Genomic DNA, 14,840 nt, shown 5'->3' on the forward strand with positions numbered 1-14,840 from the left:
TGAGCTCAGAGAGCAGATCAGATGTTTTTGGAGCAGGAGCACAAGTATGAAGTCGCAGAGTTAGTGATGAGAGCTTCCTGGCAAAACTGGCCTACCTGAGTGACATATTTGGAAATGAAGTAAATCTACAGCTTCAAGGGAAAGATAAAAACCTCCCTCAGGTCACAAGATCAGCTCTGTCACTGGAAAGCTTGCAGTGTGGGGCAGGAGACTCGATGAAGGAGACACAGATTCATTGGAGAACCTGCATGAATTTGTTGACACTACTGACGATGATGCCGCCTCAGTGACTCCATATATCAAGCAGCATATTTCATCACTGATGGGATACTTTTAAAAGGACTTCCATGAAAACAGTTCCCAGCATGACCAGCTCCAACTGGTTTCAGCTTTGCAGAGCAGAACCAGTTCATTGACGTCTGACTCCACACCGAGACTGCAGTTCACATCACAGACACTGAGTGGATTCTGGCTGAGTGTAGAGAAGCAGTATCCACTCTGAGGGCAGCAGGCTCTGGGCGTTCTTCTTCCTTTAGTCTCATCTTTGTGAGGCTTCTCTGCTGCTGCTGCAGACCAAGTCCAGGTCCCAGCTAAACACTGAGCAGGAGCTGAGAGCTGCAGGATCCTGCTTCAAAGCTGCTTTGAAAAGCTGTGCACTGCAAAACGTGCTCGTCGGAGCCATTAATGCTGACTTTGTTATTTTGATCAAAGAAAGAAATCAGCACAAACTGTTTGATTCGTTTTTGTTTTGTAGGTTAAAGTGTTTCATATATTGTGCTCCTGAGTTAATGTTGCTGATCAGTTTGAATTCATTTTGATTGTTTATGGAGTTTATTTCATTTTATGTTTCAGTATCAAACGGTTCAAATGTTTATAGGATGTAATTTATTTTTTATTGAAGGTAAATTGTTACACTTTACTTTGTTTCCATCTAAAAGTGTTACATTGTTTCTCTTCCAAACTAAAAAGTGTTTCTGCTGCAGCTTCCTTTCACTCTTTATCATTTTCCAGTCAGTGAAAGTCTTTTTGTGTCCTCCTAAAGTCCACCGTGCTCACAGTGAACACTCGTATGGTGTTGTGCTGTCACAGACTGTTATCAGCCGTGTAGCCGCTCATACCTCATTTATTCTTCTTGTTCTACCGTCAGACCCAGGCGCACAGCTTTGGTTGAAGTTCTTATGTTTGATTTCATAACAGCTCTTCCGATTTCCACTCTTTATAACTTTATAAGTATTTTTGACAAAGCCATCTTCTTTTACTCATCCACTCAGCAAGCGCAAGCGCCCAAGACAGTAACCTATCAACTCACATACCCACATAGCTTGTTCTTCTTTGTCGTTTTATTGGCAGTTGGTGGTGCATTACCGCCAACAGCTGGCTGGGAGAGTGGACCAGCATGATGCTAACCTGCATAGCTGCGTGTCGCGGCAGTTCAAAAGTCCGCCACGGCAGCCGGCAGGAAGAAACTATCCAACTACACGGTAAATGAGAAACTGCTTTGTGATCCGGACAAAATCCTCTTGGGGTCTGGATTTGGACCGGAGTCCAGGAGTTGGGGACCCCTGTTATAGTACCATATCACCCTATTAGAGAACTTTGCTCTCACACTGCAGGCCTACTTGTTGTTCCTAGAGTATTTAACCCTTGGATGCACAACCTACCAATACCTACACTCTTCCACGAGTGGGGTCAAAAATGACCCCAAATAGAAACAATGCATTTTGCTATAAACTCTGTTGTTATTCTTCAAAATCTTTAAAACGAAGAGTTGTAATATTTTCATATTTGAGGTATTTCTCATAAAACATGTTTGTGACATGAGGCCCTTTGCATTTTTATTTATTTTTTCATTAATTTTCAGTTTTTGTATCACTTTTGTATGCTTGCTCGGCCTATACTGCAGAAGCTGGGTCTTCCCTCTGAAAGGCACAAGTTGTTCATCCACTGTAACACAATCACTGTGGATGAATTTCTGCCTGCAGTTGACCAGGAACAGGTCCCATATGTAGCAGAAAGCTGCCATGTGGTTTGTTTTCAGTCGGTAGGCTTTGGTCCTCTTGTCCTCAAAGTGCAAGAAAGGGCGAAATCTTTAAATCTTTGAATTGACATAGTGGCCTTGTACAATGGGTTATGCAGAGAACTCCCAAAAAACACACCGACTGGTACATCCCAGTTCTTCTCACTTCCTGCAAGAATGGTCAATCAAATGAAGGCCAGGAGCTTATGTTTGATTACATTTTTCCACTCTTTCCCCTGTCTGTGGCTACTCTTCGTGCCTCCATGTTTGTGTATGACAGCACCTCTTCTATTAAATTATCAGACATGAACATCTTCCATGCATTTACTGGGGAGAAAGTACTAAACCCAGGTGCAAGCCCTGGCCGACTAATTCAGAATATTGTGGCTAGAGCAGTAAGAGGGGCTCATTCTGTTAGACTCAATATTTATTTCCTCTTCAGAGGACTCCTCTGTATCTGACTGGCCTTGTTCAGTGGGGGGGGGGGGGGGGGGGGGCAATAGTCTGGCTCCTCTATATCTTAGATGTGAGATTCTGAGTCAATGCCTCCAATGGGCTCTTCATCCCATCCGTCCTGGATCATTTGTAGGGCCACAGGGATCCTAGCTGGCCTCATAGCAGCCGTGTTACTTTATATAACAAAAGCGGAGCACAGCAAACACCGGAGCCCAAGAAAACAGCCCAAACACAGGGCAGTTCAGGGGGCCGACTATGCGGACAGCAACGGCGAAGGAGATGACGGAGCAGTTCAGGGGCCGGCCGCACGGAAGGCAGCGGCGGTTCTTAAGTGTCAGGCATACTGGCCGAGGCTCGGTGGGCACAGGACCAGGCGAGGCAGGACCAGACGTGGATGAAGGCTCGGAGGAGGCTGGACCAGACAAGGCTGACGAAGCCAAAGCAGAAGCTGGACCAGGCGACGCTGAAGCTGATGACGCTGGTGGAGCAACGGGCCCCTCGGACCCTCCAGCGGAGACAGGAGGCTGAACGGGCCCCTCAGACCCTCCAGCGGAGACGAGGAGGTGCTGGCTGGGCTCACTGGAACCCCCAGCGGACGAGGTAGATGGCGGCATGGGAGCCACGGAGTGCTGGATGAGCTCATCCGAGCTTCCAGCAGGAGCTGATGTAGAGCCAGAGAGAATTGGGACCCCGGGCTCAACGTTAAGCTGGCTAGAAAACTGCACTGCTACGGGGAACTGGGCCAAAGGTTCAGGTGCGAGCTGAGCTGCTGGACACACGGGGACCTGAGCTGCTAATGGTGGAGAAGTAAATGACTGCACAGGGACTGAACTGATGTCTGTAGTAACGGTGGTGGTGAGAGTGGAGTAGGTGGTGGAGTTAATGACTTCACAGGGGAATGAACTAGAGGTAGTGACGGTTGTGGTGCTGGTGGTTGAGTGGATGACTGTGCTAAGGGAGGCTGCACTGGGGACACTGGAGACACTGGAGACTGCACTGGGGAAAGCTGAGCTGCAGGGGACTGAACTGGAGACTGCAGTGACGGTTGTGGTGGAGGTGTAACGGGTGGAGGAGCAGCTGAATTGGCTGCGGGTTGGATGGCTAATGGCTCAGCTACAGAGTGTCTTAATGGCAGGGCTATAGGTTGAATGATTGACTGAGTAGCAGCCTGAATGGCTGAGTGTAGTGATGGTTGTGGCGGAAGAGAAACAGGTGGTAGTGTGGAAGATGGAGCTAAGGGTGACTGAGCGGCAGACCGAACTGATGACTGAAGCGATGGTAGAGGTGAAAATGGAGCTTGTGGTGGAGTTAATGGCTGTGCTAGCGGGGACACAGGAGACGCAGCTTGTAGCTGGGCAGCTAAGAGAGCTTCAGGAGGCTGGGCAGCTGATAAACTGTTCACATTACCATCCGTAGCACAAAACACAACCCCTGAACGAATAGTCCCACGGTTCGACACAGAAAAAGAGTCCTTACTCACCACAGCCGGCGATGTACAAGTCCGAACGTCCGGCTGTGGGGTGGCGCGCTGGCGGCGTGATCGTCGTTTCTTCCTCGCAGACGGCGCCGAAGGGCCGGGCAAAACCACATCCGGCCGGTGTGGCTGACGTGGCTGCTCCAGGGTGGCTGTTGTCTGTTGCTGCTGGGCCAAGTCTGTTTTTTTCCGAGCCTCCCAGGCTTCATTCACATTGGCCAATAAGTCCACACATCCTCTGACCTGGCGGAGATGGGAATTTCCTCCGAGGATTGCTTCGATAGCATTTATTCCCACAATCTTTGCCCGTGTATTTGAAGTGTGGGTTATCCACTCGACTAGGCGTTGGACACGTATCAGATCGCTCTCCCCGGGTAAGTCTGCTGGGTCCATGTTGTGGTCACGTCGTACTGTCATGAAACGCTGTGTGGCAGGCAGGGATTGGACCCAAACGCAAGCTCACGGGGACAGAACTTGAACTCAAAAGCACAGCTTTATTGCTGGAAAACAGAACACAAGCAATACAAAACTAAACTGGGAAATGCTAATTATAACACATACCAGAAGACACGGGGAGAATCACACACAGCAAGAGAGACGACGCGACACTGACTCAGAGAAACACAGGGTTTAAATACACTGGGGAGTAACGAGGGGAATGAGACACAGAAGGAGGGCACAGATGGGAACTCAAACATGCAGACACAGACTTACACAGAACAGAGGGGACACAGAGCAACATGAAGGGCAAGGGATCGAAACTAGAAACCATAGAATAACTTACACAAGTACAAAAATACAAACATCACAAAGAACTAAAAACGCTGGGTCAGGAGACCCAGGACCGTGACAGGTGTTCCTCCACCGCAAAAGAAGCGTGTATTCTCTGAATTTCCGGGAATGCTCATATTTTGACAGCGAATGCACACCTGCGGACCACTTATGTGCAGCCCTGACTATAAATCATGTACGTTACTGTGCAAAAATTAATTCTTGATCCATCAGAAGTGTAAGCGGAACAGTCAGAGTTGCTAAGAATGAAAGTTTCATAGAAGATTCCATAGGAACTGCTTGGAGTCATTTTTAACCCCACTTGTGGAAGAGTGGGGTAGTGATACAAAAACTGCATTTTTTTAATTAATGAAAAAATAAATAAAAATGCAAATGGCCTCATGTTACAAACATATTTTATGAGGAATACCTGGAATATGAATATATTACAACTTTGCATTTTAAAGATTTTGGAGAAAAACAACCCCTGGGGTCATTTTTGACCCCACGTGTGCATCTAAGGGTTAAAGTAGAATGGGAGCCTTCAGTTTTCAGGCCCCTCTTCTGCGGAACCAGCTTCCAGTTTGGATTCAGGAGACAGACACTATCTCTACTTTCAAGATTAGGCTTCAAACTTTCCTTTTTGCTAAAGCATATAGTTAGGGCTGGACCAGGTGACGCTGAATCCTCCTTTAGTTACACTCAAAGAAATCTGTTGTTGTGGGCGTAGTTGTCTGCTGCTGAAAACTCCAGTGATTTTCCTGCAGTTTGACATCTAATGTGATCTTGTGAACTTCGTGAGTCCAGGTAACGAACCACTCTGACTAGATTGTATCCTGTCATCTCAACAAGAACAAGAATTAAGTGTCTGAATTTCATGCAGATGCTACATGATTTAATTATGTTCACCACAGAAACATGAAATTATTTCGTTCAAATCACAAGTTTGAATCTTGTACATGTAACATCCACCCAATAGGTGTAGGCTGCTGGGGGACTCCCATGATGCACTGGGTGTTTCTTCTTCACTCACTGTGTGTTAATACACCTCTACATGTTTAATTATTTAGTTAGTTATTATTCATATCTGGCTCTTCCACAGCACGTCTTTGATGTCTTCTTTCTCTCAGCCGAACTGGTCACATGGCTGCCCCTCCCTGAGCCTTGGCACATCCTGTGGCTGCAGAATAAGCAGCAGCTCTAATCAAACATGATCAATCCTCAAGTGTCAGTGAGAATAAAAGAAAAGGAAGTCATTTGTCATGAGAAGTGGGGCTCAGGAGGTGGAGCAGGTCACCTGACAATAGAAAGGTCGGTGGTTTGATCCCTGCTGCTCCAGTCTGCATGCCAAAGCATCTTTACTGGTCGTGTTACTATGGTAACCCAGAGGAGTTTACTATGATAAGTATTAATTAATTCATTAAATGAGACAATCAGTCAAAAGTCAATCATTCATTTTTAATCAGCAGTGTTTTTGGAATCATCACATAAATTTAAAACAAAACCAAAAACGCTGAACAAGTTTGTAAAGTTTTTTCTAAGCCAGTCGTCACAAACGTCTGTAAGTTTGAAGGTTTTCAGCTGACAGACGTTCAGGTAGTTTCATCGCTCTGGTTTGGAGGATTCAATGTTTATTAATCGTCCCTTCAGACGACCAAAGGCTGCCACGTGTACGGTAACAGCACAGACACGTGACAGACTAGACTTTCATGTGACAGCGTTTAATCTGTAAAAGGTGACGTTGACATATTTTGGAGGCGTGTTGGTCACCAAACTGAACGTGTTCACTCACTGGAGTCTGTGTGGTTGTTGTTGTTGTTATTCACCGTCTTCTCTCTGACTGTGATGATGGTCCCATTTCCTTTAGACACAGTTAAAGATGGAATCTCCACAGTCACTTTACAGATGTGTGTTCCTGAATCCTCTGATGTTTGAAATGTTCAAAGATGAGTCTTTGCCTCCTTTTTCAGACACTTGGAGCTTGATTTGCGTTGGTCTCTCTCTTAATTGTTGTTTGATTTTTCAGCCAGGCCACTCTGAATCTTTCAGACGTTCTTGTCCAGCAGCAGGTGATGCTTACGGTCTCTCCCTCCATGACAGAAACATCTGGACTCTGGGTCACAACAAACATGCCCGATGAAACAGCTGCAAGAGACACAAAACTGTGAGTCAGTACAAGAGACGAGTCTCCAAAAGTTGGTTCTGTTCATCTGGACGCAGCGTTTTGTGAGAGAAACGTTTCGTCATCATCAGGTGACGTCTTCAGTCTCAGCTGCAGGTTTCAATCTTATAAACAGGACATTTGCATAATGACTGAAAGCAGCCCACTGGGGCTGAGGTCAGTTCCTTCATCTTAATCATGCAGATTCTCATGACCATCGATCAACAACCACTGATCCATGTCCATGAGTCCCATTCACAGAGAGTTGGGGAATGGCTGCAATCATGGCATGTAAGATGGTGACAGATGGACCCTTAGGCCCCTCCTCCATTCAGAGATGGTCTTTCCCTTTTCATGTAAATGGCCTCCTTGACTCCGCCCTCAAACCAGCGTTCCTCCCTGTCCAGGATGTTACATCCTCATCCTTGAAAGAGTGTCCACTGGCCTGTAGGTGTAAACAGACTGCAGAGTCCTGGCCTGACGAGGTGGCTCTTCTGTGTTGTGCCGTCCTCTCAGCCAGAGGTTGTTTGGTTTCCCCGATGTATAAATCCTGACAATCCTCCTGCACTTAACAGCGTACACTATGCTACTCTGTTTGTGTCGGGGGACCCGATCCTTGGGGTGGACCAGTTTTTGGTGCAGCGTGTTTAGGTGTTTAAAAGCCACAGAGACCCGGTGTTTAGAGAAAATGCGTCTCAACCAGGGGCGATTCTAGGATCAGAGCTTTGGGGGTGCTGAGCACCCAGAGAGCTGCCCAGCCAGGCAAGATAAACTTTACTCGTCACGATGAGACGTCTTCCCCGTCTCTGTCAGTCCCTGCATCCCTACATGCCTCCAGTTGTCCCGAGTTCTCTCTGACTGTCTCCTTGGTGCATTTAAACCCCTGTTCCTTCCTGTCCTCGTCGTCTGTTGTCTTCGTCTCTGTTATCCGTCATCCTAATTTTACCCTCTCTGTGCAAGTCTGCAAATTTCTGTATTAAATCATAAGATTCTTAAATTCATCAAGTCTCAAAACATGACATCACTGTTTTGTACATTTTAACACAATTTAATAAACATGCTTCAGCCAGTACCTTTTGATTAGCCTTGTCTCGGTTTCTTGCTTTGTGGTAGATCTTTATTGTTTTCACTGAGATATTTGAATGCTAATCAATAAATCAATATTCAATTAAAAAAAAAACCTCTAATCAAACAGTTTTTGAAAAGTTTGTAACAAAACCATCAAATCTGATCAAGGTTATTTAAACGCTGCAAAAGAAGAATGGATTGGAATAAAAACATACATATCCTGACCTTAATTACTGGGGAGAATAATGAATGATGCTCATAGTGAGTAAAAAGTAAACTGAGTGATTTTTTGGACAGACTTTTAAAGTGTTCGTATAATATAATACAGATACATAAACATACACTCCAAAAATAGAGTCCTTGAAATGTACAAATGTACAAAATATTAATTTAAACAATTATAAAAATGGAGGCAACTGTGCCTATGGTACAATGTATAAAAAGCTCTTTACTGCAGACACGACTAACATGGCTCTGCAGATTGTTTCTTTTATTTTAACGTCACCTCACCTTGAGGTTGGCAAATCTATCAGTGTTTGGTGATCAACTCTCTCAAGCAGTTTAACAGTTTCTAGATCTAGTTTTCTAGATTTTAAACAGGCTGTATACATTTCAATGGGAGCAACAGGACGGTCAAATGTCTCTGATTTTACTACAGAGCAGGACGGATTGTAGGGCAGCAAACATCGTCGGAAAACACGTTTAACCCAGCAGGTTACCTGGTGTAATGTTTTTCAGGTAAACAGATACATGGTCGGACTCCTACCAACCATATAAAGAGTAATTGAAGTTTAAATGCAGCTAACATGTCCTGTTTTAAGCCAGGCACTTCCACCTCCGCTCTGCTGCGTCTCAGCCACCATCTCTCTGGCACAAAGAGATGGTGGCTGAGATCCCCTTCCTGCAACCCTAAGTTGGACATGTGGTTATGAAACTAGATGGGCGGTAAAATAAGAACCATTATGGATGACTGTTGCTGCCTGTAAATCAAAGTCTGCCTGAGGTGGGATTTCAGAAGCAGAAACCATGAGGAGCACAGCACCACTCCCAGAAGGCTGAGATGTGAAGCCATGTGATGAGTGAAATGATGATGGAGGAGAACACAGATGAAGATCTGGAAGCTGCTGCCTCTTTATATAGTAGACACTGAAATCACCTTTTGCCTCCCTGCCAGCACGAAAACCCACACTAAAAACCCACTTAAACAAACCCTCGGCTCTGGGATGGATTCAGAAACATGTCAGTTCTGCTAAACAAATGGACGGTTTTGCAACCACAAAGTTTAATCCTACAAGGGCAGAATTATGTTCACTCTGTGAGAGGGGAACCTCAGACAGTTAGCAAGAGAAACATTCAAAGAAACAACCTAAATAACACAAACTTAGCAGTTGGGATGCAGATCAGACGATATCAGCAACGTGATGATCAAATGTAGTTAAAAACACAAGAAAAACAGGCTTTTTGCTCCAAAAGGACAAACAAAGCAGGGCCAGATTAACCTGTCGCCACCTGCTGGCGTGCAGAGTAACATGTGACAGAAACACACACGACACACGTGGTCACCTCAACTTGTTTCACTGGAGTTTCTCTTTTAGAGCTTTAACCTCCTAAGACCTGAACTCTTTCATGCATTTTTAAAGTCTCTTTGCTATTTGGGCTGTTTGGGACCTGATTCATGAACAAACAAAGAATTACCAGAACTTTGTTTCTGAGAGAAATGAGATCCACATATGAGGATATTCGCTTTAAATGTCGATAGAACAGAGGCAGGATAATGACCTCGTAAGTGCAAATCAGGTCCTTGTTGAGCAAAACTTTGTATTTTGGTCTAAACATCCCAAAATGTGACGTCCACACATGAGGACAACAGGGCGCTAAAGTCCGTACAAACTTTTGTTTCTTCATTTGCTTGCAAACGAATGGAAATCCTCACTTAAAGCCAAGAAGCTTATTACCTGTGCAGGCTTTAGTGCCTCAGAGCAAACAAGAGAGCTTTGATCACAATGATTTTTCTTTTCACATTTCATTCACTAGTGATTTTTTTAATGTCACCTGATCTCAGCAGACTGAATATAACAGTAAAGCACTAGTGAGCTAATGAATTAGATATTGGTCACTCATATCAACTGAAAGAGTGTAAGACAAGTAAATGTGCTATAAAGGCCGGAGAAGAGTTAATAAAAAGGTCTTGAAATGAAAATATTTCATTGTTTGCTGTTTCATAGATTTTTGGTTTTATTGCACTTTTGTCAGCCCTGCTGCTGTTTTTAAAAGTACTTTATTAATAAACTGGCATAAATGGTAACATTGAACACTTGCCAGTGTGAACAAAAGGTTCTTAACTTTAGCATCAAAGCTTCAGTTCACCTTTCTCAGGGCAGTTCCTTCAGTATGTGTATTAATGCAGGAACAACTTGATTCCACACAGCTGACGCACCGAGAGTGTCTGCTGTGTGGTTAACTTTATAACCTTTGGTACGCAGTGGTGTCGCTCCACCTGTTAGCTAGTTTAAGAAACTGGTTAAGGAGGGAGTGTCTGTGAGGATGAGGAGGATTTAGTTCTTTAAAGACACGTCAGATACTTGCAGGAAGCTTCTTTCAGCTTCTTTTCTCCACTGCGCAGGTTTAAAACCATGACAGCAGAAGTCATGATGAAGAGATTGATTAGTCAGTCACAGTGTAAAGAGTCCTCCTGCCTGCATCGCTCGCCAGCATAAACAGACCTTTGCTCCTGGAAAACAAATATATCAAAGTCATGTTGTCCAAGAAATGCATTTTATCTCACTAGTGAATCAAAGAAAGTCTGTATACTTTCTGAGAGTGAGAGGTGAACGTCAGACAGTTCTTAGAAAATGTAGTTTGACAGCCCTTCATGTCAGAGGTTTATTACCTGTGCAGGATGGAGCACATGGTCTCAGTCAGGCTGGACACGATCACTCCTACAGGAAGTAAATGTGATTTTATTTCACCTGTGAAATGATGAAAAACAGCAGAATAGCTCACGCTAACAAACGGGTGTTGAAATGTTTCATTTTCTGCTGTTTCACAGGTCAAAAAGGGCGTCGAACCAAACTGAAGCTGAGCTGCTGCTGCTGTTGTAGTGCAGCATCTGCTGTGTGCTTCATCAGAGAACCTTCTGTACACAGCAGACAGAGGCTGCTGCCACTGAAGTCCATCTGCTAGAGAGCTTTAAACACTGGTTATTGAAGTGGCTTTGATGACACTGATACACAGTCTTTGCTGCTGTCACAGGACAGGGATCCACCAGGGAGTAGTTGTCAGGATAAAGAGCCTTCGCTTCTCTAAATATAAACTGGATACTTGTAGGAAACTTTGGGAAGCAGCATTTTTCCTCATATCGTCTAAACTGAAGTTAGCTCAGGTGCTTCTTCCATACTTGCTCTGCAGAAAGCCAAAGAGTTTGGAGCTCTGCAAACATTTGCAGCACAGCTGGATGTTTGTAACTTTGGTCACCTCTGTATCATCCCTCAGATTCTTTCTGCACAGCTTTGAAACCATGACAGCACGAGTGATGCTGAGGAGACGTCCAGTTTAAACAGACCTTTATTCCTGGAACACAAACACATGAAGTGATGCTGCTAAAGAAGAACATTTAATCGCACTAATGAATCAAGGATCTGTTTGTCTGTCAGTCTGTCAACAGTTCCTCTGATCGACTTCAGACTTGGTGGGTATTTTGTTTTTGCAGCGGTCAAAGTCGATCAGCGTGTTGCTTTGTCTGCTGTAAATCTGCCTGTACAAAGGGAAACATGCATGTTTTAGATGCAAACTCACAACATGGCTGCATTTTTGTCATTATGTGTATTTTATATTGATTTATTCTATTATGTTTTGTATATGAATCTTTACAAGTGTGTCGATACAAAGGCTTGATTAAAACAAAGGTCTCAGCTGTGCTGTTAGGGATGCTCTCATATTTGTTTCAAATGTAATAAATCAAAGGATTTCAGGCTTTTCATCCTTTTTATTTGTTTGGTTCTAACAGCAGCTGGATAAAAACATGCAGGTGATGAATATAATTGTGTGATATTATGAGCATTGTGAATAAAGAAAGAGCAGAGATAGTAAAAAGGAAACAGGTGATGGACGTGAGATTTTCAGAACAAAAGCTCCTCAGTGAGACGATCACCTGGACACAAGGTCAGGCAGCTGGGACTCATCTAGAGAGCAAAATGGAAAAGTGATCTGTGCAGAACATCACTGTTGATTGCAGTTATTTACATCAGACTTCTTCTCTGAGATAAGAGCACCATTTGTGGGAAAGATGACAGTATTTCCAGGCTGGATGCTGTTTGCAGGGAGAACTGAATGAAAGTCTCCTGCACCTCAGCGCTGAGGTCCACACCTGTGAACACAGATGAGCTCAATCTGCTGCAGCACGTAGAGCTTTACTGATCAGCAGGTTCAAAGGATTCAGCAGAGCGTAGAGTCAGAGCTAAATGCCACATCACCATAGAGTTTGTTAACAACAGCTTTCTTTGCCCTTTGTCTCGATGGACTGAATCAGGGATACTCGTCATACTTCACCTCAACCACGTCACTGAGAGACCCCAGCCTGACACAGCAGCAGAGATGATGAAACCAGAAACAGCAAACAGATGCTTCAGTTGTGTTTCTCTCTGTGTGTGCGCTCACGCCCACTTGTGTGTGTGAACTTTCCACGTACCTCAGCTTGTTTCTCCAACATGAGCCATCAGGGCTGAAAAACATCACTAACACATGAATTCTTTCTCTTTTTGTTATCACCTGTGATCATGTGTCTCATGTTTCTGTCATTCACCAGTTCTTGTATAGTTACGTGTAACTAGACTTCTGTGGGACGTAAATGATTGTTTTGTATGCAGATCTGTACAAAGGATGTAAACACTTGATTACAAAGGAGATCTCAGCTGTGTTGTTGTGGATGGACTTCAACGTATTTGTTAAAAAAGAGAATAAAGCAAAGTGTTTTAGCTGTTTGGGAGTTTTTGTTTGATTCCATTCAGTTTTATTTCTATGGAGTCAAATAATAAGAAAGGCTCTAGAACAGCCCTGAGTTTGTCCAGGTGACACTCCTCTGAAGAACAAAGACAAAGAGGAAGAAGGGGATTCGTTTTCAAGTCTTGTTTCTTTCAAAATAAAAGCTGAAATGTTTTGGAAGCATGATAATATTTCAGCCAGGATGCCGTCTCCAAGGAGACCTGCACCTCAGCGCTGAGCTCCACATCACGCCCTGTGAAAGCACAGATATAAATCTGCTGCAGTGAGAAGAACTTTACCCAACACAAGTGTAGAAGTAGACATTTGACTTTACCTACAACCTGTTAACAACAAAGCTTTCATTGCCTCTGTTGTTGATGTCATGTAGGACTAATCATACTTCACATCAGCCATGCACACGTCAGAGGATCTCCAGGCTCTCAGTAATAAAGCCAAGCAGATGATGTGAACATAGCAACAGTAAAACATGCATCATAATCAGCTGTATGTGTCGACTATGTGGCACCTCAGTCTTGTTGGCATGAAGAAAAGTTGTGTAACATGTAGCATAAGGGCTGCAAAGACATCATGTAGACAGCAGTCGTCTGTTAGTCGTAACGTATCTCCTGTTAAAGAGTTAAATGTGCGTTCTCCATCTCTGTCCTCTCACAGCTCGCCGTACACCAACTCCAGCTGTGGTAACCATGGCTGTGCCATCAACACGCTGAAGCTGAGACGCCACCCGTCACTATGGCGACTCCAATAGGGTTACCTGTCAGCTGTGGACGCATGAAAGGAAAACAGCAGAAACACAGACATGTTTACTGGAACATTTCCTATTGACAGCTTTATGGAAAAGTGGGTTTAAACACTTTTCTATGTTTTATTTTGTTTATTTATGGATTTATTGTGAAAGGAATTTCAAAGGTTTATATTTGATAATATTTGAACCTTAACATAACCATGGCTGTGCCCATCAACACGCTGAAGCTGAGACGCCACCCGTCAAAATAAAAGTCTTAGTTCTGATATTTTGTAATGAGTTTGTAGATTTCCCACAGCTGATCGTAACAGCAGGCTGCCGGTTTGAAGAAGCCAGTTCAGGAATACTGGAACAGAAGCTAAACAAAGTCCTGCTGTGAACAGCAGCAATATGGATTTTACACATCCATCCATCTTTTCAGCTCAGGGTCGTGTGTGTTTGCACCATGTTTACAGAAACTGGAACGTGACTCCACTTGTGGACAAAATGAGCGTCGCCAAGAGTTTGAAGGCGTTTTGGAGACTAAACATGGTGTTTTAGTGTCAGGGGTACGATTAGGTTGTGGTTAGGTTTAGGGCTGAAGGTTAGGGTTAGGCATTCAGTTTTTAGGGTTAGGGTTAGGTGTTAGGTAAAGCATTACATCAATGTTCCCACGGAGATATGAAAACAGGACTGTGTGTGTGTAACCCTATCCCAGCTGTTATTAGGCAAGAAGCAGTTAAACTGTGGAAGGATGTCAGGGTACCAGGAGAGAATCAGACATGGATTCAAACCCAGGACCTTCTTGCTGAGATCCCACCTACAAAGATCATCTGTTTAAACGTGCGCTGTAACTGAGTACTTTTTAAACATGAGAAACCGAATATAAGGGTTGCTCTGCCACTGCTGCCTTGACCGGTTACCTCATTTTATCCAGTGACCACGTTGGCAGCATCAAAGCTGAGTAAGGCCACGCCCACACTTACACCGGGATTTTTGAAAACGTAGATTTTTCTGAGCGTTTGCGCCTTTCATCCACACGTAAACGACGTTTTCACTGAAAACTGAGATTTTTGAAAAAGTCTTGTTAAGTCTAATTGTTGAATGTTGCCATTGTGTTTCTTAAATTTGTACAGTCTTAGTTCAAGCAGTAGGATCAAAGCCATTCCTT

The 14,840-nt window shown here is 44.1% G+C and overlaps 1 protein-coding gene across 1 annotated transcript in view; it reads left to right on the plus strand.

Annotated features, from left to right (window-relative positions):
* Positions 1–2,728: 2,728 nt before the first annotated feature.
* The window catches only part of LOC145422865 (NACHT, LRR and PYD domains-containing protein 3-like), a 67,180-nt gene continuing 55,068 nt past the window's right edge, over positions 2,729–14,840 (plus strand). The window contains exon 1 of the mRNA XM_080294751.1: positions 2,729–2,954. Coding sequence (XP_080150877.1) covers positions 2,729–2,954 — 226 coding nt within the window. The remainder of the gene's footprint in view (positions 2,955–14,840) is intronic.

This window comes from Astatotilapia calliptera, chromosome 3 (assembly GCF_964374335.1).
Source record: "Astatotilapia calliptera chromosome 3, fAstCal68.1, whole genome shotgun sequence".
In the NCBI taxonomy this organism is placed as follows: Eukaryota; Metazoa; Chordata; class Actinopteri; order Cichliformes; family Cichlidae; genus Astatotilapia; species Astatotilapia calliptera.